At 47.4% G+C, this 27,579-nt stretch overlaps 1 protein-coding gene across 1 annotated transcript; it reads left to right on the forward strand.

Annotated features, from left to right (window-relative positions):
- Positions 1–51: 51 nt before the first annotated feature.
- Positions 52–26,136, forward strand: Alkbh5 (alkB homolog 5, RNA demethylase). The gene is made up of 4 exons (XM_087203919.1): positions 52–1,590; positions 11,048–11,128; positions 23,091–23,246; positions 24,480–26,136. The coding sequence occupies exons 1-4, from the start codon at positions 821–823 to the stop codon at positions 24,652–24,654; spliced, it is 1,182 nt and encodes a 393-aa protein (XP_087060045.1). The 5' UTR covers positions 52–820; the 3' UTR covers positions 24,655–26,136.
- Positions 26,137–27,579: the final 1,443 nt, after the last annotated feature.

A 27,579-nucleotide genomic window follows, 5' to 3' on the forward strand; every position in this document is an offset into this window, starting at 1 on the left:
GGGCGGGCCCGGCGCGTGGCCGGCGGCCCAATTAAAAAGTGGAAGCGCCAAAAGGGGCGGTAACAGGACGGCTTAGGTTGTGGCGGTTCTCCGGTGATTGCGTGCTTGGGACTGACACAACTAGGGGCACTCAGATGGTGCTATGACGCGGTATAGCAACAGTGTTGAGAGCGTGAGCGCATTCTAGCGGAGGGAGCCCTTCGATCCTGGAGAAGGCGCGACGTGGAGGCAGGTCGCTCTGTTTGAGAGTACTCCCTCGAAGCCCTTCAGCGAGTGGGGGAGGGGCGGTGGACGAGCAGCGGTGCCCTTGTGCGCTTGCGCTGGCCCGTGCCGACCTATCCCGCACGCACGCGCATGCCCACAGCGTCCCGAGCCGCGGTGGCCGGCGACACTGCGCTTGCGCGCGGTAGAGCCCGTTGAGGTGCGGCTCCGGCGGACGTCGGGCGGTCGGCTCGTGACGTAGTGAAGAGAGCTTTAAAGTCCGGGCTGGGCCGGGTGTCGGAGGGTCTGGCCAGGAGTCGGGTCGAATCTCTTTAGCGGGCCTCCACGGCATGAGGCGTTGCTGGCGCCCCTGCCCCCCGGGACGTGGAAAAGGTGGAGGAGGAGGAAGTACTGTTGTCGCCACCGCTGCATGACCCGTCACCCCTGAAGCCCGACCCCGCGCCCAACCCCTCGACTCCCCCTGCCGGGTACCCGGCTTCGCATGGGGGTTCGCCTCTGAGGACCCCCTTTTCTCCGGGGGCCTCTGGGCACGTCCCCCAAGAACCATGCCCGGGCGCTCCACCCGCCCCGGAGGACCCTAGAGTAGTGTTGCGGGGGCATGGCGGCCGCCAGCGGCTACACGGACCTGCGTGAGAAGCTCAAGTCCATGACGTCCCGGGACAACTATAAGGCGGGCAACCGGGAGGCCGCGGCTGCGGCAGCCGCTGCTGTGGCCGCTGCAGCCGCGGCTGCGGCGGCCGCTGAACCTTACCCGGTGTCTGGGACCAAGCGCAAGTATCAGGAGGACTCGGACCCGGAGCGCAGCGATTACGAGGAACAACAGTTACAAAAGGAGGAGGAGGCGCGCAAGGTGAAGAGCGGCATCCGCCAGATACGCCTTTTCAGCCAGGACGAGTGCGCCAAGATCGAGGCCCGCATTGACGAGGTGGTGTCCCGCGCCGAGAAGGGCCTGTACAATGAGCACACGGTGGACCGGGCCCCGCTGCGCAACAAGTACTTCTTCGGTGAGGGCTACACGTATGGAGCCCAGCTGCAGAAGCGCGGGCCTGGCCAGGAGCGCCTCTACCCGCCGGGAGACGTGGACGAGATCCCCGAGTGGGTGCACCAGCTGGTGATCCAGAAGCTGGTAGAGCACCGCGTTATTCCCGAGGGCTTCGTCAATAGCGCCGTCATCAACGACTACCAGCCAGGCGGTTGCATCGTGTCTCACGTGGACCCCATCCACATATTCGAGCGCCCCATCGTGTCTGTGTCCTTCTTTAGCGATTCTGCTCTGTGCTTCGGCTGCAAATTCCAGTTCAAGCCTATCCGGGTGTCAGAACCTGTGCTTTCCTTGCCTGTTCGCAGGGGGAGCGTGACTGTGCTCAGGTAACCCACCTGGGAGGAGGGGCGGCCCTGCATACTGCTTCCTTAACTATGCACTCGGGTCCAGGAGACAGCAGCCAATAGGAGCCTGTGCTTTTACGATTCTGACCCATCCTGTTTCTCAGTTGGAGGGGACAGGGAAAGAGGCCTGTTTTAAAAATGTGTACACCAAGAAAACGAGTCAGGGAAAGGACGTGGAGTTCTGTATCTGAAGGCAAGTTTGTAGGTTGTAGGGAACGGGAAGGGGCCTGTGTTTAAAATACACGTAGCAAGAAAGCAAGTCTGAAAACCAACACGGAATTCTGTACCTGAAGGCGGGTTTGATATTATCCCAGGCTTAACTAGGAATTAATCCAAAAGGCTCTTTCCAGAAGGCTAAGATGTTAGAAGGCTTTTCCTTTGTGATTTGGGCCTCCTTTTCAAAAATCTATGCTTTTTAAAAAAAAAGGTTGAGGACGGGGAATTTAGCTCAGTGGCACCACACCTGCGCTGCAAGCACAAGATCCTGAGTTCAATCCCTGGTACCAGAAAAAAAGTGGGGGGGGGGTGAATTTACTATCTAAAAGTTTCCTGCTCTGCTGTTCTTGGTTTCTTTAACAAAATGTTTGCGGATTCCTTAGCAGAGAAATACAGGCAGAGGCCCTGGGGAGATGACTTCCAAGCAGTTTAATGGTTGGGCCGGGAAGAAAGTGCAGCACACTCTTAAAATTTTCCTCTCTTAGTTGCAGACAAGCCCAACTGTCCTTTGTAAGACATGTTACCTCTTTGTGAGATGGAATAAAACAAAATACTACAACTGGTTTCTTGACCTTGGTCTTGTAGTTCTGTGAGCAGCAGATCTTAGGCTCTTGGCCTATTTGGGACCTCAGATCCTACTGAGAATTAGCTCAGTGTCTTGGCCCCCAGGGAAGATTGTCTGCTGGAACACTTTCGTTTGTATAAAGTGAAAATTTACATTTGGATGCTACCCCTCTCCAGCCCTGAAACAGGTAAATCTAGTAGTGTACTTCATTAATCCCCAAAACCTCTTAGGAGGTCTAAACTACAGTTATTTAGAACAGTGTGGTTGACTACCACGAAATACAGGATCTGGACACACTAAGATTTTGTTGTGAGTATCTTAACCTCTGCAATGCAGTTGGTGCCATACCTTACAGTTACGAAAAGCAAGGGGCCGGGGATTTAGCCCAGTGGTTCTGAGCAAGGTCCTGAGTTCGATTCTTGGTAACAAAAAAAAAAAAAGGAAAAGTAAGGCCCTGGAAGCCCTCTTGATGAGAGTGGAGGTCGTCTGTCTCATTTGAGTTGAACAGCTGTGGCTGCTTCCAGGTTAGGGATGGCACTAGAGCCTTGAGATGTTGAGGGCCTTCTGATGGGATAGTCTGAGAAGTCACTGGCCAAAGCAGTACTTCGGCTCCTAAAGAACTACCTGTCAGATGCCTGTTTGTCATTTGGACCCCTAAGTGTCTCAGATCTGCATGTTTTCAGATGTATGTTTTAGTAGAAGCTTTTAATATAGGATTTCCTGGGCAGATCCTCCCTTATGTAGCAAGGCAGGTTGGGGGTCTGATTTTTTGTTCACAGACTTTTAGTGCTAAAAGGACCTTAAATTAGAACCATGTGGTCTCTTAATGAGACATTAATTTTCTATGTAGTTGTAGACCCATAGGTTTGTTTTCAAGAGGTCTGGCAGTGATGTGGTGCTTTTTTTTTTTTTTTTTTTGGTACTGGGGATTGAATTTGGGTCCTTGCGCTTGCGCAGCAGGCAGCGAAACCACTGAGCTAAATTCCCGGCCCAGTGATCTGGTGCTTAATGGGGAGATCTCAAGGCATTTTGTGACTTTTGTTTGTGTGTGTATGTATGTATGTGTGTATGTATTCATTTTGTGATTTAAAACTCCCCTGACACATGCACAGCTCTGGATTGAAGCGCAGAAGTTTCAAATTCTTAATATGCAGGTCTGTTAGTGATCAGCAACAGGATTGCATCATCAGGAAAATTCTCTTCATCTTTTCCTTAGAATGGTAAAGTCTTAAAGCTTTCCCAGTCCCTTCCAACTCTTCTTGGACTCAGACTTGGCTGCAGAGTTAGTGTAGGAGGCCCAGCCATGTCCTGAAAAGTGCTGCCCTAGGCTGTGAATCAAGCTCTCCTCTCATTTGCTTTTGGATCTTGTGGGGGTTCTCAGAGCTGGCTTTCTTATCCATAGGGTGCAGATGATGCCAACTTCTGAAGCCTATTAGAATTAAAGTGATTTGGTGTCTTAACATAGAGCCTGGCACAGTGTAGTGAAATGGGTACTTACCTTCATATACAACCACTTAATTAGTTCCTGCTGTCTTGATGGGGAAGGGGCCAGAGATTTGGTGGATCCTGAAACATGGGTTTGTAGTTCAGACCTAGTTGAGAGCTCAGGTCCAGTGGATAGTCACAGCCCAGGAAGTAATTGGAGGAACATTCTAAAGGGACGTCTTATCCACTGGAGGATCGGAAGTTTTGGGAAGGAAGCTGGAATTAGCCAAGCAAAGGAGGGGAGAATACAACAGAGATTTTTGGCAGCAAGCAGCAGAGCAGGGCATAGCTATAGATAAAGGGAAGGGGTTGGTGCTTCTTTAAGGCAGATGGAGTTCATTATTAGACTGGTGAAGCTCTGGGTCAGCACTTTTCAACAGTGTTGCTGTTGATACGAGGCCTCGGTGATTCTTTGTTGTTTTAGCTGTTTATGCATTGTAGAAAATTTAGCAGCATCCCAGGCCTCTGTCTGCCAAATTCTAATAGCCCTTTTTATGACAACCAAAAATGTCTCTAAACTTTGCCAGATATCCTTGGGGGAGAGATTTAGAAAGGCAGAGTCATCCCCAGTTGAGAGCCACTGGTATAGGGTCTTGGACACTCCCACTAATTTAAATCTTCTAGCACCTGCTAATTTAGCACTCTCAGTTTACTTGGTAAGCAGGTGGATGAATACCTGCCTATTAGTGCCCCTCTTCAAATCCTGAGTGTAAGCTGGTAAGAGAAGTGGTGCTTTTTCTCACTTCCTCTTGGAGATCCCAGCTCAGAGGTGATTAAAGCTGCAGATTAGAAGGGAGGGGCTGATAAAGACCAGTGCTCTGCCTGTTTGGAGGGATTCTAGCAATTGTCATCTGATTGAGACTTCAGTTGTTAGTGGTAAATAGTGTCTGTAGTTGTCCAAGGCAACACGGCAAGAGTATAACTATATTTTAATAGTGGTCAGTGTGATATTGATGTGTGGCAAACATTGACATAGCAGTGCCTAAACTTCTCTATTTAACAGGGTTCACAGACCTTTCTGTAAGTGCTTTACACTCCTTTTCAAATCCATCTGTCAGTTTTTTGTAACCTTCCTCTTTTGAACCTGAGTGGGCCTTCTTTTTATGCTGTTCTCCAGAGAAATATCTTTTACCTCCTTTTCATATCAGTTCATCCTACACTTCTCCTGTCCCTGTTGGGTGAATGGAGCAGATTAAAACAAATTTCAAGGTGGGTGTGGTGGCACATGCCTATAATCCCAGTATTCAGGAGGCTAAAGCAGGATGATCGCCATGAGGTTCAAAGCTAGCCTGGGCTACTTGGCAAGACTCTGCATCAAAAAAGAAAAGAAAACAAAAAAAAATTTGAATTGGATTAATTAGAATAATTACTTGAAGGCTAATCACATACTTGCTTCTGCCTCTTTAATCACTGCTGCATGGTCTGTAGTAGCCACCTACCCAGAGAGCTAGGACTCAACCATCCGTCAGGAAATGACTGTTTGATGTGTTATTTATTTTTTTTGGTATGGGGGATCAAACTCAGGACCTTGCACTTGCGAGTCAGGTGGCAGCACCACTGAAGCTAAATCCCCGACCCAGGAAATGACTGTTTGAATCAGCCATGGGGTGCATAATGGTGAGCTCAGCCTTTGACTCTTCCAGTGAACAGTTGGTATTGGATGTCAATTTTGGGTTAAGAGCTGATCTTGTTCAGCTGGTTGAAAGCAAAATTTAGCTTTCATGTTTAAAATAGTTGGGAAAGTAGGGCAGATAGGTCCTGGGCCACATCTCTTGTGTAGAATCTTCCATTTCCAAGAGAGGGGGCGGAACTATGGGATGAAGTCAGGGCTGTGTACTCTGGCAGGCATCTTGGTCATCAGGGTGGCTGCCCTTGGTGCCAAGTCTCACGAGAAGGCAACAGACAGCCAAGGAGAGAAAGCTATGGCCTTAATCAAGAACAGTAAGCAAGCAAAGGATAAATAGGCCATACAAATTCAAGGTTGGCTGGGTGGCCATTTTAGGCTGGGCAGTTGGTGTACAGCCATTACTGAGATGCAGTATATGTTCTCAGAGCATAAGCTTATTTCTGCAGACCTCTTCTGTAGGGCTGGTGGTTATATGTGTAAGTCTGTTGGTGAGGCCAGGAAATCTTCCAGGACAGGTTAGATCTTGCTACCAAGAAACACAGATGGATTTTCCTTTCTTATTTTATTACTTATCCTTCCATTCCCCATCCCACTTCCACTCTTACCCAACGCATAACACCGTCACCACTGCCACAAACCTAAAAGTTTAATGGCAAACTTGGTGGTAGTTCCACTTCAGCTATTTGACTCTGGGCAAGTTATTTTTTTAATTTTTATTTTATTTTTTGGTACCAGGGATCGAACTTGGGTTCTTGGGTTTGCGCAGCAGGCGGTGAAACCACTGAGCCAAATCCCTGGTCTGGACAAGTTATTTTATGGGCCTCAGTTTTCCTCTTCTGCAAAATGAAGTCACTGATGCTATAGTCATTACAGAAGATTGAATCTGTCACATTGCTGAATGCTTGAAGTATATCTAAACATGTCTCAGAAACAGAGCTCCCTTTTGTGTTCAGCTCCTGTTTGTACTTTGATGTGTGCAGATTAAGGATGCAGCAGGTTGACCTTCTACATTCAGAAAGCCCCAGGACTTCTCATAAAATTAAGCTGTGTCTCTTCTTGGAGGCTTGGGCCTGGTAAATAACTTGAGCCTGAGCTCAGAGACCTGCCCCTGTGTCTAGGTGGTCTGCTTGCTGCCTCCCAAATGCCTAAGCTTCTCAGTCCTTTAGGTCTGTGGTGAGAGAGGTTCTTACCAGGTGGTGATTTTGGCCAGAAGCCCTCTCTCTGCTCTGTTTTGGACTAAGCAGGACATAAATAAGAAGTGGTGACCATCTTGGAAATGCACCTCAACAACTTAGTCTCCAAGACCATCTCCAGATATATAACCCTACACAGTCCCTTATACATCATTTTTCAGACTGTGATCCTCTGAGGAAGGGCTTGCTGTTTATCTTTTTGCAGGTGTAGAAACTGTGGCTCAAAAGTAAAATCATTCAGCTTTAATATACATTTTATTTTTTGTTCACTTTGCAGAGTTACGACCTTTGCTTTGTCTTATAGGGAAGACACAATTTGCACAGGTGAAATGTAATAGTAAAGACTTCCTGGGAGGGTGTCATTGAACATTGTAGGAGAAATCCAGTCTGGGGGACTCTGAGAAAGCTTCCCAGAAAAGGAGATAGATGTGTCAACTCCCTGAAGAGTCACACTGAGGTGTAGGACTAGTGGGTGAAAAAACTAGGCTCTGCTACTCTTCATACTAATGGTTGCTGCTGAGGGTACAGCTCAGCCAAGGAGCAGGCAGACTGGACTGCATGAAGTATTTCCTTCTGTCATTTCCCTGTGAAAACAAAGGAGCAGGACACGCTGGAACTTTTTTTCATGCCAGGGGTAGGGCTGGACCCAGGGTATATTAAGTTTCAAGCTGGCAGCCTAGGACTTTCAGTTTCTCATAGTAGCTGAGTTCCTTAGCAATAAATAACAATCTTGTGGATCTCTGCTGGGCACTTTCTGCTGAAATTTGGCCAAGAGAGCTGTTGATCAGAATTTTGTTCCCACTCCTAGAGGAGCCCAGTACAATCACTGGTCTTTGGGCACAGCTGCTAGGAAGTTCTGGGTTTTTTGTTGTTTTTTTTCTTGGTACCAGGGATTGAACTCAGGACCTTGCGTCTGTGAGGCAGGCTCGGTGCCACTGAGCTAAATCCCCGGCCCTTAGGAAGTTCTGGAAGATAATGAGCCCTTCAGGTAGAGTTAGTGCCAAGGTCATTTCTTTGAGCCTGCATCACTACCGCTACACAGTTCTGCTGAGCCCTGGGCTCAGGGAAAGTACCTGACATGGCTTATTGTTTGTTCTAGAGCCCTTTAGGGGATGGAGGCAGTCATGTTTTGACAAACATCTGAATTTTCTCCAGAACTGCATTAAGAGAAGTGGTTCCTTGTTGGAAATGAGAATTCATGGCCCTTGGTCATCCCTGTTGCCAAGTAAAACAGTTTGATAACTGTTGCTTATAGCAGGGAACGTTGCCTGTAGCTGGCACTGCAGATTCAGGCCTTAGAAATGTGCCTTTGGACTTAGATCTTTTTGGGAGCCCTCTGGGTATACAGTTCATGGGACTGTCTTGCAACCCAGGCCTTCATTCAGCAATGTGGAATATAAGAATGTGGATTGACACTTGGAGATTTTTAGCCTTGGGAAAGGGGCTCTGGAGGCCTCTGCTATTGGCAGATCTCTGCAGGAAGTTGTAGATCATATCTCCTTGGCAGGTGCTGAATCTAAGATCCTGGCTTGCCTTGGGGTGGTCTGGGACCCTCTGTCTGTGTTAAGTACTTAGCAGTGGTAGTGTGGTCCCAGGCACACTGCACTATCCAAAACAGCCTAGCAAGTAGGCCTCTCCCTGTGCTTTCCAGGGTTATTTAACCATGTAAGTCATGTAACTCTTATTATGTGATTCTACCTGGAAGGGAGGAGGTGATATCTGACTTTTAAAATCTTGGTAATAAAATGAATCCAAAGGTATAGAGCATAATAACAAAATGAACACCAAAGAACCTGCTGTTCTGCTTACTACAGATAAACTGAGGTTTAGCTTTAGCATGTGACATATCTAAGGTCACAAAACTAGTAGGTGACAGAAGTTTGGTACGAACACAAGTCTCTTCAACTTCCTAATTCCTATGTAGTACTTGTCATTGTGAATTGACATACATTTTTTTTTTGGTACCAGGGCTCAAACTCAGGACCTTGCGCTTGCGAGGCAGGTGCGGTGCCACTGAGCTAAATCTCCGGCCCATCATAAATTTTTGTTTTTGGTACCGGCGATCGAACTTGGGGCCTTGCACTTGCATGGCAGACGGCGAAACCACTGAGCTAAATCCCCGGCTCTCCGACATAAATATTAATAGGTGTTATTTGAGAGAGTTCTTTGATTAGTGCCCAGTTAAATGAAGTTAGCAAGGTTCTTTTGCTGTACTAATTCTCAGATCCTTTAACATTCTCAGATACACAGCAATGCTTTTTTGAAACTAATCAGTATTCTCTAAATTGATATGACTGTGGATGTGGGGCTGGTTGGTGTTCAATGAGAATACTGAAGAATCCTGACCTAGGAGCAGCTGAGGGCAGAGGAAATCTATAAAATAAAGATTTCTTGTTCTATCACCAGCAAGGCTTTGAGTCAGATTTCCCAGTCAGAAGTATTTTCTTCTAGGGCAGATCCTGATTATTTTTTCTTTGTTTTGGTTTTGAGCTTTCTGCTTTGTTTGGGTTTGGGTTTTTGGAGACAGTCTTTTTTCTTTTCTTTTCTGGTACTGGAGATCAAACTCAGGACCTTGCGCTTGTGAGGCTGTGAGGCAGGCGCAGTACCACTGAGCTAAATCCCTGGCCCTGGAGACAGTGTCTTGCTAATAGTCCAGCCATGCTTGAAGTTGGTCTGTAGCCCAGGCTGGCCTTGAACTCTTGATCCTCCTGCCTCAGCCTCCCAAGTGCTGGGATTATAAGATGTGTACTATCATGTCTGGCTCTCTTTATTTCTCTTTTCCTCCCTTTTTGTAACCCACCTCACTGCCCTGCGACCCCCCCCCCCCCCCCAATATCTCTTGTACTGGGGACTGAACGCAGAGCCTCACACATGCTAGATAAGCACTCCACCACTAAACTATATCTTTAGCCCTTTTAAAATTTTCTGAGCCTGGATCTTTTGATCTTCCTGCTTCAACTTCCCAAGGAGCTGGGATTATAGGTGGCAGCTTGGCTTTTTATTCCTCATTGGCTCTTGCATCCAGTTCTTGCCCACAATTTAGCCAGCATGGCCACTTTTAAGGAGTTTTTCACAGCCAGACATGTGGTGTTTCTGATACTTAAGCATGTGTCTGTAGAGCTACCCTTGAGAAGGAGCTGATCAACAGGAGAGAAAGGTTTGTGGTCTGGGGGCAGCCAGGAATCCTGAGCAAGTGGGAAAGCTGAGAAAGTAGGGTCTTCTCTGGCCTGTAGCTGGGTGAGTTTCTGGCTGTGTAAATCTGCTGACTCAGTGAAGGAACTTGGGGTGGAGATGTCTCTTGGGTGCCCAGCTCCCAGGGAGAGTGTATGAGGGGCTCAGGAATTGCTTCCAATAGTTTCAAATCAGAAAGGCACTAGCTAAGGAGAGGATAGTCATTTACCCATATTCATTGGCCTGTGAGCAGTTTTTTTGGGTTTTTTGTTTTGTTTTGTTTTGTTTTTTGATATTGGGGATCAAACTCAGGCCCTTGCGCTTGCAAGGCAGGCTGCAGAACCACTGAGCTAAATCCCTGGCCCTGTGAGCATTTTTTAAAGCCATTTCACTTGTTGAAAATAAATAAAAATTTGAGTGTGATAGAAATTCTTAAAACGTTTAAAACACAGCTGTCTTCAGAATTTTGGGCCTCCCTAGAGGAGGCTTTTGCCTATATCCAAATAGATACATTTTCTTGGAACATGGCAGTCCTAGTTCTCTTTGTGTGGGGGCCCACCCCCACCCTGAACCCCTACCCCCCACCACCACCACTGGGAACTGACCTCAGGACCTTGTACTTGCCAGGCAGGCGCAGTGCCACTGAGCTACATCCCTAGCCCCAGGTTCTCCCTGCTGACTTGGTACTGTCAGTGGCTGCCTTGGCTTCCTCTGCATGCTGAAGGATGGGGAGGAATGGATGGGGAGGTCTCTGTCTCACCAAGATTTCCTCCAAGTCCCTCCAGTTGCCTCCAGATCCTCTTTAACAATGTACCCTCTTGAGGGCTCACTATTGCTGTGCTGAAGATTTAACCCAGGACCTTATACAGTATATACGAGGTAGGTCCTTTGCTGGACTCTAACCTTAGCCCTAAGGATTCTTTAAAAGAAAGATTTCTGTCCTATGCAGAGTGAGTCCTGCTTTGGCCTCTGCCTTAAGAGTCTCCTTTGCATCATGTCAGTTTTCTTTGAGTGGTTTGTGGGCAGAAGCTTCCTAGAGCTTAACATGGTATTTTCCTTCCATTTAGATTCTTGAACCTTGTGCATAACAGAGGGCAGCCATAAGACCTGAGTCTTATACTTGTCCCCTAGGAACTTTGGTTGTCTACTCTTCATGGTGATATGTGCTATGTTTCTTTCCAGTGGATATGCTGCTGACGAAATCACTCACTGCATACGGCCCCAGGACATCAAAGAGCGCCGAGCAGTCATCATCCTCAGAAAGTAAGTACCCTGATGTCTAGTACCTTATTCCTTGGTTATAGGTCTGTCTGAAGATGTAGATCTGGGTCCCTTAAAACTCACTCTTCTGGCCAGGTATGGTAGCCCATGCTTATAATCTCAGCATTCAGGAGGCTGAGGCAGGAGGATTCCTGGGAGTTCAAGCCATACTGGGCCACATAGCAGACCTTGTCTCAAAAAAATAAAACCAAACTCTTCTTGACTAGTGTGGCATGGCAGAGTAAAATCTGGGAGAGCAGAAGGCTATAAGTTCTCTTTTTATTTATTTGCATTCTGTGAGGATAAAGCTATTTGGTTTTTTCATCAGAAAATTCTTTGGGTTTTTTCAGCTTTTTAACTATGGAATTTAGGACGGAACAAAAACACATGCTTCTGATATTTATGGGCACAGTCTTGAGACAAGATTTGGGAACCACTTTTCCAAACCCCACCTCAACCTCTTTTCCTCACCTCCTGGCTTCTGATTTATCTCATGTGCACTCAGTGATTATTTTTAGACTGTGCCTTAACAGCCTGCTTTAAAAATGCGAGGGTTTTTACTTCTGGGGAGGAGGGAGTAAGGAAAGGAAATGAGGGAGGGAGATTAGGATGCAGTGTTTCATTGGCTTTTGGCTATGACTGTCTCCCTTTCTGGTGGAGATTCCAGGATATACTGACTCACATCAATAAGTCAGATTTCTCCAGGATTTCTTTGTTTTGTTTTGTTTTTTGTTTTTCTGAGACAAGGTCTCAATTTGTAGTTCAGGCTGGCCATGAACTCACTATGTAGCCCAGGCTAGCCTCAAACTCTCGGGAATCTTCCTGCCTCCCAAGTGCTGGGATTACAGGCATGCACCACCATGCCAGGTCCTCTAGCATTTCTTTGTTGATCACACTGAAATTTGTTAGCTCCAGCCACACAGATGTTTGGTCAAAGGAAGACCAGTCTTCCTATTGAATGGAGTCTCAGAGAATCAATGATTGTCCAGGGTCTCATAGAAGTCACTGAGGAGAGCAACACCAGAATGATGTAAGGGCTGAGGCTATAGGTCAGCAGTAGAGTGCTTGCCTAGCATGTGTGAGCCCGGGGTTCTAGCCCCGGTGAGGTAGGGGACAATATGTAGATCTATACTTAATTTGAGTGTGTAAAACTTGCCTTCATTTCTTTTTCCTTCTTCCTCATCTCTTCCTCCTCTTCTTTTATTTATTTGTTCTTGTTGTCATGGGACTTAAACAGGTCCTGGTACTACTAGCCAAACATTTTACTACTGATTAAATTCTCTAGCCCCTTTTTAAAATTTTGAGGTAGGGTCTCACTAAATTGTCCAAGGTTGGCCTTGAACTTTTGATGCTCCTGCCTCCCAAGTGGCTAGGATTATATTGGCATGTGCTACCATGCCTTGCTTCTTTTTCTTTACTTTAAAATTTAAGTAAACTCTGTTTTTAAAACAGTTTTAGATTTGTAGAAAATTGTGATGATACTACAGAGTTCCCATGTACCTCATCTTATTTTTCCTCTGTTGTTAATATCTTACGTTTGTGTGGTATAGTTATAGTCAAAAAACCTATGAGAGCCTGGGATATAGCTTGGTGGTAGTGCACTTGCCTAGCATGTGTGAAGCCCTGGGTTCTATCCCTAGTGCTGCAAAAAAGAAAAAAACCAGAAAACACTAGTAATACATTAGTAATAAGTTCATACTTTTAGATTTCCTTAGATATGTATCATATTACACTTTAAGCTCCTTTTGGCTGTGACAGTTTCTCAGACTTTTTTTTTTTTCTCAGTGGTACTGGGATTGAGCTCAGGACCCTCACACTGAGCTACATCCCCAGACTTTTTTTTTTTCCTCACTATGAGATCAGATCTCTTTTTTCCTGTAGTGGGGATCGAACTCAGGACCTTGTGCTTGCCAGACAGACACAGTGCCACTGATCTACATCGCCCACCTGAGATAAGATCTCTTTAAGTTGCTAAGTTGCCTGGGCAGGACTCAAACTTGTGATACTTCTGCCTCACCCTCACAGAGTGCTGAATAATAGGCATTTGCCACCACACTCTGAGAAACTTGTCTTATCCTTGACACTGACTGGTCAGGTACAGTGTGTCCCTCAATTGGAATTTGTCTCATTTTCTCAAGGTTGGACTAAGGTTATATTTTGGGGGAGGAAAACCACAGAAGTGCCATTTTTAACCACATACCAAAGGTGTATACTGTTAATATGACTTGTCACTGTTAATGTTAATAGTTGATATTGAATACCTGGCTGATGCAGTGTTTGTCAGGTTTTCATCTGTGAAGTAACTGTTTCTCCCCTGTTCATGTACAGCCCAAATTTGAAGGGGAAACCAGGCACAGTGATGCACACCTGTAGTCCCAGCTATTTGGGAGGCTAAGGCAGGAGGATTTCTTGAGTTCAGGAGTTTGAGGTTAGCCTGGGTACCATAACAAGATCCTATCTCTTTAAAAATACCCCCAAACCTCAAAACAACAAAATGAAGAGCTGATCGTGGTGATGGGATTGCAAGTTTGAGGCCACTCTGGGCAAGTTAATGAGACATTGTCTCAAAATTAAAGAAAATAAAAAGGGGTTGGGAAGGGCTGGGGATTTAGCCCAGTGGTGCTGCACCTGCCTTGCAAGCACAAGGTCAGGAGCTCGATCCCCCGGTACTCAAAAAAGGGGGTGGGGCTGGGATGTAGCTCAGAGCTGCCCACATTCAATCCCCAGTAACTCAAAAAAAAAGTGAGTAATTCGGTCCACCTTGTTGGGTGAGTATCTACATGAGTTATTGGGTTTCTTGTGCATAGATGTGTATTCTCTCTCATTTGTTTAGTCAATTTAAATCAGTATGGACTCAGGGATATTTATTTTACATTGAAGTTGTTCCAGCTTTGCGTATTGGGAGCTTTTTGTTAGTCTATGTTGTGTTTGTCTTATCAGGTTACTGTTTTTTTTGAGATGGAGTCTTCACTATGTTTCCCAGGTTGGTCTTTAACTCCTGAGTTCAACAGATCCTCCTGCCTCAGCCTCTGAATGCAGGAACTACTGGCACTTGCACCCAGGCTTACCTTGCCATCTTTTTAACTTCAGTCAGTAACTTTGACATCTTGGCTCTTTGGACCCCCAATTTCAAAATAAGGTTGTAGTGATGTCTCTTTGGTATAGTTTTGCCACTTTATCAAGTCAAAACTTTGTGTCTGTGTTTTACCTTGGGTAGTGTGGGTATGATCCAGACCTGAGGAACAGTTATGTGGTTCAGGCAGTGCACTGGGCAGATGTAGGAACCCAAGTCAGCTTAGTGGTAGGCAGGCTTTCTCTTCTAGCTTGGGAGTATTTTCAGAACTAATAAGCGAAAGGATTCTTTACTATCTTTCCTTTTTTTGTTTGTTTTTTTTTGTGGTCCCCAGCACAGGCCCAAACCCAGAACCTGGAAATAAATCTAGAAAGTAGCTTCCTTTCTAGCTTGTCTTCCTAATAGTTCTTTGTAGGAGCCTCTAACTGCAGCAAGGAATGAGTGGGCCTATCCAGGCCAGGAAGCTGGAGAGGAACTTCTGGGGTCATATACAATCAAGCAGTGATTTCCCAGGTGTTGCCTCCCAGCCTCTCACAATAGCTTATCCTGGGGAAATCTTTGCTGGCAGGTGGCCACAGCTAGAGCATTAGTCAGTCAACCAGGTGCTTTCTTCCTCTTGAATGGTGGTTCCCATACTTAGCTGTCTAGGCCAGCTGAGTCAGTTTTGCTCCTCTGCACTATTAATCTTCTCCCCTGGAGACTCGTTGGCCAACTATGCTCCATATGTGGTCTGACCTGGGGAATGGCTATTGTGGGTAACCGGGGCTCTTTGACTTCTGACTTGAATGGGGCCAGGAGGTATCCTGGGCTAGAGGATAGAAGCACAGAGCTTTGATACTGGAGGCTGCAGAGGAGTGAGTAAAAGTTCCCAGCTCCTCCATGCAGCTGAGCTGGGGAAATATCCAGATGTAGGGAGTCAGCCCAGGGAATCTGAAAAGATACACAGATATCTCTGTTGCCTGCAGAATAAAATGCAAATATCCAGCTTCTTGTCTTAGGTTTTACCTTTCATCTGCAGTCCTCATCTACCTTAAAGTACCTGCAGCTCCCAGTGGTCCATGGATTTGTGCGGTTGGTAATGTGGCCTCTATTAGGAATAGCTTCCCATCTACCATGTTTATCTTCTGATCTACATCCCTACCCCCGATGACCTACACATACATGCTAAAAGTTGGTTTACCTGGCCATCCTTCAGTTCTCAGGTATTGGCCACTTTGACATGCAGGAAGCACACATATAGCCCTCTCTTAGCATATACCTCTGTTTAGACTGTCACACCTGTATACTTGTCATACTAAGTTTCCATGTGTTCTGTGGGGATAAGGAAGTCCCTGTTCATCTGGTGCCTAACATATAGCCCAGCCCAGAGGAGGCATCAGTTAGCATGTAAAGAATGATTTAGGGGGCCGGGGATTTAGTTCAGTGGTTCCGCTGCCTGCCTCGAAAGCTCAAGGTCCCGAGTTTGATTCCCAGTACCAAAAAAAAAAAGGGCATTGAGGCACTACCTAAATACCAGCAAGTTAGCCTGTGGTGTTCCTGGCCGATTTGAGATCTGGGGAGGGCATGTTCTAGTGGGTAGAGTTGGCATTGAACCTGGCCTGCTTCTCATAGGCAGGTGGGTTAGAGCCAGTCTTGTCTTCCCTTAAGTTCAGATAAAGATTGCACAGGTTTTGGTTAGGAATGGTGGCACATACTTATAATCCTAGCACTCTGGGAGGCTGAAACAGGAGAATTGCAGGTTCAGGCTCAACCTGGGTAATTTATCAACTTAAAGCAAGACCCTGTCTAAAAAAAAATTCAAAAAGGGGTAGGGATGTAAAGGCTCTGCATTCAATTCCCAGTTACCACCCCCCAAAAAGAAAAAGATTGTATAGTACCCCCATAGCTCAGTGGTAGAATACGTATGTAGTACACACGAGACCCTTGTTTCCATCCCCAGCATTGCCAAATAATAGATTGCTCAGGTCGCTGAGGGATGCTAAGTGAATCTGGAGCAAGCTTAAGGCAGTCAGAGCTGGCAAGGTCTTTCTAAGTCCTTATGGAGGGAAATGAATGGACAGCTATCAAGTGCTTTATGGTTAAACAAAAAAATATAACTCCATTAACATGGGTGGTGCTGGATCTTCATGTACATATTACACTTGTTTCTTGCAGTGAGGCTGGATGTAACTCTTAGAGAATATAATCCTCAAATTCCAATTTGTAATGTTTGAGGTCACAATTTAATAGCTGAGTGAGATTTTGAACTGGGTCTTCTGGTGCTGGGTCTTATGATCCCCACAATGGAGCATCTCTTGTTCCCCTCCCACTAGTGTTTTCACTGGAGCGGAATCTTTGTGTTTAAAAAACTGGGTTTCAGGGGCCAGGGATTTAGCTCAGTGGTTTCGCTGCCTGCTGCGCAAGCGCAAGGACCCGAGTTTGATCCCTGGTACCAAAAAAAAAAAAAAAAAAAGAACAAAACTGGGTTTCAGATATAGAAGGGCTTCCTTTCCTCTGTTCTACAAGTAGAGTGAGAGTTTTAAGAACCAAGGGGGCTACTCTGTAGAATGAGACAAGGCATCAGCTGCATGCTGCTCAGCTTCTTGACATTTTACACATCTACCCTATGTTCCTGAATGTTGCTGTCTCCCAGCCCACCTTGGGCAAACTACCCATGTTCATTACTTCTTTGTAATCATTGTCAGGGAGGCCAGACTTAACCTTTTTAGAGGTGGTTAAAGTTGTTTGTTTGTTTGTTTTGTTTCTTTGTTTTGAGACAGGGTCTTGCTATGTAGTTGAGGCTGGCCTTCAACTCACTAAATAGCCCAGGGCTGAGCTTGAATTCATGGCAATCCTCCTGTTTTAGCCTCCCAAGTGCTGGGATTATAAACATGCACTGCCATGCCCAGCTCGAGTATGGTTAAAGTTCTAAGGTGCTAGTTAAATGACCAAGAGCCTGACCAGCTTGTGAGGTGAAGCAGCTTATGGCAGGTGGGAGATCAGTGTTTCCACGATTTCCTGCGTGTACCCTCCTGCCTTTCCTACTGGAGGGCCTTGCTAGCTGCCAAGCATCCACACATTAACCCTGAGAGTAGGAGGTGTTAACTTTCTTTGAAAAGAGCTCAGGCAGGAAGTGAGCTGCTTGGAATGTTCTTTGAGCAGGGGTTTCTGACTTGGAAACATTAAAGTGTGTACTACAGGGCTGGGGATTTAACTCAGTGGTTTCGCCCGCCTGCTATGGAAGCACAAGGACCTGAGTTTGATCCCCGGTACCAAAAAAAAAAACACCAAAAAAAAAATTGTGTGATACATACAAGAAACTCAAGGTAAATGCCACAGAAAACTTAGTACTTCTTTGGTTTTTCCTGTGTTTTTGTGCCATTACAACACAAAGCTGAAGGATCACGTGTAGAAAAACAATGTATCCCTAGGGGGCTCACCAAAAACACAAAACCAAAAAATTAGAAGCTAGTCACATTGGTGGCACATGCCTGTAATCCCAGCTACACAGGAAGTTGAGATAGAGGTATCATACGTTCAGGGCCAGTCTGGGCAGTTTAGCAAGACCCTGTTTCAAAAAATATAAAGGACTGGGGATGTAGCTCAGTTGTAGAGGACCCCTGTGTTCAACCCCCCAAAATGAAACAAAACAAAAAAATTAAACCCACCTTTGTGGGAGGGCCAGGGGAGGCTTGGTAGATGTGGCTATTGGGCTAGAAACTGCTAGCCAGACAGAAAGGTAAGGTCAGAGGCTGGAAGGGCAGGGAAGTACAGAGGACCAGTGAAATGGTCAACATTCATCCTCAGAAGATGGATTGTAGGCCCTCAATATCTTCTGATTGGTTTCCAGGAGGCCCTCGGGGCTGTGCTGAGTCTGCCTACAAGACATGTATTCCTGCCAGGCCTGGTAATACACCTGTAATCCTGGCACTCAAGATCATGAGACAGGAGGTTTACAGATTTGAGGCCAGCCTAAGTCTTATGAGATCCTGTCTCAAAATAGAACAATAACAAAAGACTTGTATTTGTGAAGTCTCCATTTAACTGAATAAAATGACTCAAGCAATGTAGATAGTCTACTTTGCTTTCAGTCAAGTAGGACTCAGCTCAGAGTGGTCTGAAGCTGGGAAAAGCAACTAGGGTTCCAACAACCAAGACTGGTATGTTCTAGGCTCTATGTTAGTGCCAGGAGTACAGTTAGTGGGGGCTCTTACCTACTTGTCCTTTGGGGGAAGCACACATTGAGCAACTCAGCCAAGGACTGGCCAAGTAAGGCTTTCCAGAGAAGTGAACCTGAAGGAGTTGAGGGTGCTTGGGCCTCAGGGAAGAATATAATGGGCTTTAGGAGTAGGAGATCCTCTTTTGGCAAGAGGTTATGGCTCAATAGTAGATTGCATGTCTAGCATGTAGAGAACCTGGGTTCCATCCCCAGCACTGGAGGGCAAAAAGGAGCAAAAGAGACTCTTTACAGAGTCTTGGAGGCTAGAAACTCTGAGTCAGTCCGTTATGCTAGAACACAGAGTAGAGATGTAATAAGATCTAAGATAAACTTCATATGCAGGTGTAGAAATCTGGAGAGCAGTAGGAAACCATTGAGGCATGTGAGCTGTGGTGTGAGGGGTTTGTGTATGACAGATTGTACATGAGATTGAGCTCAATGGCCTATGTGACCATTGGAGCCAAAAGGGCTCAGAGGTCGGGAGAACCACACACACACACAGACACACACAAACACACACACCCGCCCAAGTAGAGCAGCTAGGGTGGGTGTGTTATGGGGTATGTGCTTTGGGCTCTATCCCTCAACAAGGTTGGAGGATTGACCAGCTCTTGGTTTCCCTGTCCAGGCCTGAAGCATTGTTCCTGCATAGACCCCTGCCACCTTTAGAGCTCCCTGATTCTTGTTCCCTATGGCAGTGTTAGCCAACATTTGCTCCCTGGTTTGGTGAGTGTTTGCACATGCACACATCCTGACCATTCTGGTGGATCTGCAATCTACCCAGGGAATCTGGGGACCGTGAGACTACCAAGAAGGTAACCAGCTTGGACTCCTGGCCTGGATCTGCCACATTCTTTTCTGAGCCCTGTGTTCTCACCTGTAAATTGGGGCATTTGTGGCTAAATGTGTGAATACTAAATGGGCTTTTAGTCCTTTCCTTACCATTCCTCCTCTCTAATCGTGATGGTAGGGGATGAAGAAAGTTGTGTGCTCAGTGGAGGTACACAGTTTGAGCAGAGGCACATAGAATGGAGGTGAGGAAACCCAGATATGTGGAGTGCGGTGGCATACATAGGTAGGGAAAGCATTCTTGGCACCTGGCCTCTTGGAGTCCTGGAGGACAACACAGACAGTTCACCAGTTCATTCTCCTGAGCCGGGAGGATTTCTGGGTACCCATGAAGCTGGCCCTATTGTCTGGCTAGCTTCCATGGAGCCCTGGCTCCTGAGAGCTTGGGTATGCATGAGTAGTATGACATGGTGGGAACCAGGCTGATGGTAGAAAAGTTCTTCTTGGGGCCCACATAAGATCTCATAGGCCTTTGTATGTGGAAGCCCAAGACCATGGGCTCAGGGTGCTCACTCTTTCGGTTATACCCCTAATGTGCTTTTAGGCCCTTCTGACCATAGCAAGCTGCTACGCTTATCTGAGCACTGGTCTGTGGAGAAAGTAGGTTAGGAGTTAGAAGCATGGTGTTGGAAGGAGCTTGGTGGAAGATGGGTTGGGGAGAGTCCCAGCAGAGAGATGAATATTGCAGGAGAGACATCTGGCTGTAGGTCTAGTCTTTGTAGAAGTCTGATGCTCAGAAGGCATCACAGCTTTGTCCTAAAGCTAGGGGTCTAGGTTACTAATTAGATGTGTTCCTTATTGCTCCAATGAAAATCCAGGCTTTATGGCACAGAGTTTCTGATAAATGTGGAACAAGAAGTTGGGGAGTAGTTAGCATTGGGCCAGGGAGTCACCCTCTGGCTAGGATCACTATAGCCTGGATACAGGTTGTTCTCCATCTCCCAGAAACAGTGGTGCTGCCCTCACATGGCACTGTGTTCTCTTGCAATGAGAGCATCTATCTGTGCTTCAAAGACCATTGTAGATTTTCGAGTCAGGCCAGTCACCGGACTTAACATTGCTCCCTATCCCCAGCAGCTTCTGTATGGGTGCATGAGTGCTAAAGCAGCATAAGAGGGGCACCTGGGACAGAATCCATTTCTCTCCTTTAGTTACATGCTGATGCATTATTGTTGTGGTCATCCTCTCTTTCTGCTGGCCTCTCATAAGTAGCTGTCATGGTGTAGGAGGAACACTAGTGTTCCCTTCTTTGAGGTAGCCAGAGAAGCAAGGGGTTGGCTGGTGCTCCTATCCTGACTGTTCAGGCACAGCTAACCTTAACCCTGCCTCCCCAGCATCTCCAGCAGTCCTAGACCTTTGGTGGGGATCCCCCATCATGGATCTCCCTGTTTAGCCAGGCTGCTTCACAAAGTAAGCTTAAGAAGAGCAGAGGGCTGGGAGCCGGATGTGCATGCCTGTATTTAATCCCAGCTACTCAGGAGGCTAGGCAGAAGGATCCCAAGTTTAAGGCCAGCCTGGGCACTTTAGTAAGAGACTGTCTCAAAATAAAAAGGGCTGGGATGTAGCTCAGTGGTGAAGCACCCCTGGGTTCAGTCCCCAGCAGAGCAAAAAAGTGTGTTGGAGACCTGGGGCCCACATCAGGGCTGTTTGTGGCAGAGTATGTCCCAGAAGTATGTGGATCAAGCTTAGGCACAAACTCATTTTGGTGTTTCTTGCCATCTACCACTTACCTCTGGTGGTGCCCTGCTAGGATTTCAAGGAGACTTTGGTGGGGATCCAGACTGTGGGGTTTTAGCTGTGTGGGTCCCAGAGGAGGGACTTTATTTCATAAGGGTGCAGGTTTCCGGAGTCCTCCATGTCAAGCTTAATGGTTCATGTCTCATTTGGTCTGATCTCTCCCACCTGGACCTCTGAGCTCAGAGGTAAAGAGGCCTAGAAGAGCCAGGGACTCATATACACTAACTTATATCCTCATGTCTAGTCGTTGCCCAGTACTACTAACTCAAAGAACTCTAGCCTTAAAGGAGACAACTCGTCTAATTCCTAGACTTTCAAAAATGAATGAAGCCTTAAAGCCATTTCTCTCTTCTTTGCTCAGGTGGAAAAACTGAGGCCCAAAGAAGAATAGTGACTAGCCTGGGCTCTGGGGGATTGGGGAGGGGATGGCACCCAGGATAGGATCTTCTTGTTGCTAGGTCTTGCTTCCCTAATTCTAGAGCAGCCCAAAGTGGAGGCTGAGATTGTTGATGGGCCAGTCAGTGAGCTGGGGCCCTCTAGACTTCCCTTCTCTGAGGCCAGAGCAAAGGAGCAAGTATAGTTGCTCTGCCTGCCTTCCCACCTGCCCACCAATGTGGGCCTCAGTGCATTAGAATGTTATTTTCCAGCCAGAAGGTAGGAGAGACACCCATGCCAGCCTCAGGAGAAAAGACTCTGCCAAAGTTTTATAGTGGCTCCTTCCTGTCAGGCTTGGAGTCTCACCTAGGCTTAAACCTTTTCTCCCATTACTTTCAGAATGTTGACCTACCACCTTCTGACCCAGTTTTCCCCATCTATTTACAATAGGCCAGACAGTGGAGAGTGATGGTGGTGGTGGTATCTGAGGAATGGGGGGAGCTGTGAAGACCAGATGCAACTTTTGGATTTCCCACCTGCTTTCTTCCTCTTAGGATTCTTATGAAGTGATATCCACCCTGAATACTTTTCAGAATTGAATTACTACTTTGTACCCAGCAGTCTCTGAAAAAGGTGTCTTCAGGGCCTTCTGCCAGCCACCACCATCCCACCCCTTATCCTCCACTGCCAGTGCTACCCAGGCCCCTCTTCTGCCTCCTGTTCCTATCTGCCTAACTTGGCAACCTTCTCTCTCTGTGCCACATGAAGCCTCAGGGCTTCCTTGAGATTTCCCAGGCCACCTTCTTGGTCTAGCTTTATAAAGGACTCCTATCATTGCCCTTAGCACCTGTCCTCAGTTCCTCCATCACTCTCATTTTTTTTGCTGTTACTGGGATCAAACTCAGGACCTTGCACTTGCAAGGCAGTCGGCAGCGCCACTGAGCTAAATCCCGGCCCTATCACCCTCTTTTTTTGTCTGTACTTGCATGTCTTGCCTTTACTAAGTGGTATTTTCCTGTTCCTTGAAAGTAGCACCTGGTGCTGGCCTGGTACTTTGCTTTCAAAGTACCTCTAGTGTCTACTTGGTCAGCCTTCTGAAGCAAGCAGAAGCCACTGTGTGGCTAGGTGGTAGGAGCAGAGCCAAGCTCATGATTTTGGAGTGAACCTGGGCTCCTCGTACCCCTTGGCTCTGCTACTCAGCCTTTGTATTTCTGACTCTACATGAGAAAGTGGGGTGGCTCTGATTGTATTTCCCTTTAACCCCTCTATAGGCTGGAGAAGGGATCTTTCCTGTGTTCATATTTCAGCGATGGTTGAAGGCATCTGTTGGAGTATGGGTGCCCACGGTGGGGGGAGGGGCTCAGTCCTCTGGCAAATGGAGTAATTACCTCTAGAGAACCACTGGGCCCAAGTAGGGTGAGGTAGAACTGCCTTTTGCAGCTGAGAGCAAGCTGTGGGATCCACCCCCTGGGATAGCAGATTCTTGTTATTGGAAGTTTCCAAATAGGAATGTTCTCTTTTTTGCTTCTAGGCCTAAACTTGAGAAAGATGGTCTTTGGAAATCTGCCAGACCAATCTCTAGTTGAACCACAAGGAGACAGCCACAGAGCAGAGTGCTGGCTTGCAGGTCCAGCTGACTTCCACTTGGCTTGGCTAGAAAGAGAGTTGGTTTAAAGGGACCTGTGCCCTTACCAGAGGACTATTTGTGACCCAGATGTGTGTTTCCTTTGCAGGACGAGATTAGACGCACCCCGGTTGGAAACAAAGTCCCTGAGCAGCTCCATTTTGCCACCCAGCTATGCTTCAGATCGCCTGTCAGGAAACAACAGGGACCCTGCTCTGAAACCCAAGCGGTCCCACCGCAAGGCAGATCCTGATGCTGCCCACAGGTACTCAGCTAAGGACCTTCAATAAAAGCCAGCAAAAGCTGGGCATAGTGGCATGTGGCTGTAATCCCAGCTGTTCCTAAGGCTGAGAGAAGAGGATAAGGTTGAGGCCAGCATGGGCCATTTAGTGAGACCTTGTCTCAAAAGAAGGAGCAGAGCATGGTGGCACGCACCAGTAATCCCAGCACGTGGGAGGCTGAGGCAGGAGAATTGTGACTAAAGGCCAGTCTGGACTATATAGCAAGACCCTACCTCAAAAAATTTAAAAAATAAAAAAGGATTGGGGATGTAGCTTAGTGTATTCCCTGGGTTCATTCCCCAGAGCCAGGATAAGGAGCCAAAGTAGCCCCTGGCCTGGATGAGGGTGGAATGGGTAGAAAAGCCTAAGTGGGGCCAGGGATTTAGCTCAGTGGTTCCGCCACCTGCCTTGCAAGCGCAAGGACCCGAGTTCAGTCCCCGGTACCAAAAAAAAAAAAAGTTGGAAAAGCCTAAGTGGTAGGTTAGGGTAGGATTAGGTTGGTTAGGAGCCTGGAGCTGCTCACCTTTCCAAAATCTTGTCTACTTCCTTTGTAATGGTGGCTTTCCTACCTAATTCCTGGCCAGCTGCCTATATCCCCAGAGTGAAGGAGCTGGGCACTGACATATGGCAATGTGTCCTGGCCTTTCTGTGACCTCTCTGGTACTGGGGATCAAACTTGGGCCCTTGCTCTTGCTCTTGCGCAGCAGGCAGTGAAACCACTGAGCTAAATCCCTGGCCCGGGGGAGGGTAATTTTTAAATAAGAGCAGAAGGACAAGGAAAGGAAGAGCATTCTAGGCAGGAAGAACTTTATGGGCTGAAGCTGTGAAGCAGAAAAAAGCTTAGTGGTTTCAGAGGCTGTTTGGGTTAGTGAGCAGAGAGGAGAGTGTTGAGGGAGAGTTGGAATGCTAAGGTAAATGGCATATTGAGGCGCATATTCTCCCAGTCTTGAGGCTGGGAGAGGGATTCCTCTGTCACCCAGCAGACTTTGTAGGGTCCTGGGCACCAGGCTCAAAGCCAAGCAGACCCCACAGGGTGACTGGGAGATGTTTACAGGATGAGGAGTAGCCACTGACAGTGACCAGGAACCTTCAGTGTCAGTACTTCTGTCCAGAACCACTGAGCTTGCATCCCATCTGAGACCAGGCACAGAGGTGATGAGGTCAGGCCCCTCCTGCTGACCTCTCAGATAACATCTCTTCCCCCCTTTTCCTTGCAGGCCCCGGATCCTGGAGATGGACAAGGAAGAGAACCGGCGCTCAGTGCTGCTGCCCACCCGACGAAGGGGTAGCTTCAGCTCTGAGAACTACTGGCGCAAGTCCTATGAGTCCTCGGAGGACTGCTCAGAGGCAGCAGGAAGCCCTGCCCGAAAGGTGAAGATGCGGAGGCACTGAGGCCTACTCACCACCCTCCTGGGAACTCTGCCTTCTCCTCACATAGCTGCCCCTCCTTTTGTTTTGTTTTGAGGGTTTGTTTGTTTTTGTTTTTGATCCTATATATTTTTTCCCTGATTCATTGCCCATTAAGGCTGAAGAGCAGAATTGCCCTGGAATTGACCTGGGTTCTCATGTTCTTGGCTTTCTTCTTGGAAAGGCTGTTGGTGTTTGTCGGGGGCAGAGGCTCATGCTGGAGTAGCCAGTCAAGGTTTGGGGGGCAGCCATCTTCAAGTGGGGCTGGATTTATTTAAAAGCAAGAAATTGTTTTGGTTAAGAAATTTTCGTTCTTTGCTTTACACATAAATCTTTGCAGTGTTCTAAACAAAGTTCAGTTTCCTGCCTGCCCCTTTTCCTCCACTGATGTCTGCCCTTGGTTGAGGTCTCCTGGAACTAGGCTTTCTCTGGATGGGGCTGTTTCCCCATCTCTCACCTATTCTCCATCCTCTGGAAGGTCATGCAGATACCTTCCTTTTTTCCTGTGGCAGAACTGTCTGGGTTGGCGGGGGGTGGAGGGCTTAAACTGAGTCCCTGGCACCCCAAAGCTAGTGCTGAGCCCTCTGGGGTTCCTCCATACTCTTCTTGGGCTGCCAAAGGCTAGCACAGTGGTCCTGACTTCTCTTGGCAAGAGCACGCCTCTTTGCTGGGTCGCTCCTTTCAAGCACATGTGTGTAATTGTATGGAAGTTAGACTTGCCATGTTGGGTCATTTTAGGAGTTGTTTCTAGCTAGAGGGACCGATGTCCTTCCAAGTCTAGCATTTGGGGTATGGGAAATTGTTGTGGTGTATGGTAGGGTTTTTACTTTCTTTTTGAGTTTTTATTTTTTCCTTTGGTCTCTTGGCTTTCTCCTTTTCCTTTCCCCTCCATAGGTCGGCTTGGACCTCTTCCCAATGTCATCCCTCTTAAGAAGGTGTAACCCCTTCTGTTTGCCTGCAGCATGCATCCAAGGCCAGAGCGTAGGCCTGCAGACTGGGTTGGTGCCTTCTCTGCCTCAGGGGCATGGGAGCTCAGGAAGGGGCTTCTAAAAAATAACGAAAAAAAGGTGAGGTCTTGGCAGTTTCTACCTACTCAGATCCTAGAAGGCTGCAAAGTTTTGCTGATCTAGCTTCATTAGGAATGTCACCTTGCCAGTCTGGCCAGGGCCTGTCAGAAACAGAGACCCTTCTGGCAGCCAAGCCACCATCAGTCTAGAGGGCTTTGCATAGAGTCCCCAGCCTGAGACCTCAGATGCTGCAGGAATCTGGGGCATCCACCATCAAGAAGCCCTTCTCTGGGGCCAGAACTCCTTTGCCAGCGTGAATTCCTCAATTTGGGACTGCATAACTAAAAGCAGTGGCAGTTTTATTTTTTTTACAGCTTTTTTCCCAAAAATGATTTGTAGTTGTGTGTGCAGCACTTTGCCCTGATATGTGTGCTCTACAATAAAAACCAAATCTAATATATTTTGAAACAGTTGTCTGATATTGTTGTAAGAGAAAACTTGACTTTGGTGCTTCCTTGATCCCTTTATTTTATTAAACCTTAAGCAAGGGTTGGGAAAGCAAAGCTCCTTGTCCACCAGGACTCCGGAGGAGGTAACTGGTCACTGACACTGGGTCTCCTGATGGCTAAAGGTGGACTTGTCCTCTGTCCACTGACCTCTTTCCTCTCCAGGGAGGATAGCCTTTCATTCATAGCGTCCAAGGGCCACAGACTCCCTGGTATAATCACAGAAAGCCTGCAGACCTTCCACTGAGGGAAAGGCACCCTGAACCAAGGCAGGGAGACGCCAGCTTTTGTAAGGATGTACATGTGATCTTAGTAATAAATTTTTCAGCACCCACTATATGCTGGGCAAGCTCAGTAGTGGGTAAAACCCTTCTGGGCTCTCTCTTCTAAATACAATAATATATAGCGTACAGATAAAGGCATAAAGGAGGCATTTTGGGGTGGGCCAAGAGGGCTTTAGTCGCTCCTGATCCCTGACAGACCTGGCTCCCAGGACCTGGTCAAGAGCTTCACCCTAGGGTTGGTTTCCCTCACTACGTTTCATTGCTCAGAGCCAGTCAGCTTGGCCAAATTTCTGCTGTGGAAACCTGGGCAAACTGCTTTACTGCCCACATGTGGTAACAGAGGAGAGTCCAGAGTGGGCAAGTGGCTTGGCAGGACTCAGTGGGAAAACTAGTGCCAGCTCAGGAAGAGAGGATCTAGGACCTCTGGGTGGTCTGTGCCACATGGACCTGCATGGGCAGCACCAAGCTGGGCACGGTGGATCCTGGGTGCCTTGGAGAAGACACATCGGAGGAGAGGGAAGTGACTTGCTGAACATCCAGATTGTTCATGGCAAAGGTGAGTACCCCACCCCATGCCTGAGCCTCTGGTTCTAGGCACATGGGATGGGGGCTCTGCGAAAGGATGAAGATTGGGAGGAACTCTTTTTTTGTAGCTGTGACAAAGTCAGACCTTAGCTCTTCCCAGGCCCTGAGTAAAAAGGCCCTTCACCATGCAGAATTGAGGGACAGAAGGGGCTTTGACTCCAGCAGTTCTTGCCATCTCTCTGACCAGTCTCTGGACTGGAGCAGTAGCCTTGTGGCTTCCATCTCTGTGAGGTGATAATCCCTACCAGGCCTCCCAGAGTCCCATACCTGACTCTTTGAACCTGTCCCCACCACCTCACAGGGCACTGAGTCACATCAGTCTCTGTCCCCAGCCTGTTCTCATATATACCAGGTGATCCAGCAACAGCTGGTACCAGCCCTGCCCATGTAGAATTCCATTTCATTCTGCCAAACCTATTGTCTGGAAGGGGGGAGTCCAAGGCCCAAAGAAGTGAGAGTAGCTGAAGGTCACATTCATTCAGAAAATGAGTGCTGCCAAGCTCAGCACTGGAGACTCAAGACTTGTTG

This window comes from Heterocephalus glaber, unplaced genomic scaffold, assembly GCF_053883595.1.
Source record: "Heterocephalus glaber isolate CG9 unplaced genomic scaffold, H.glaber_assembly_v1.0 deba00001813, whole genome shotgun sequence".
Classification (NCBI taxonomy): domain Eukaryota; kingdom Metazoa; phylum Chordata; class Mammalia; order Rodentia; family Bathyergidae; genus Heterocephalus; species Heterocephalus glaber.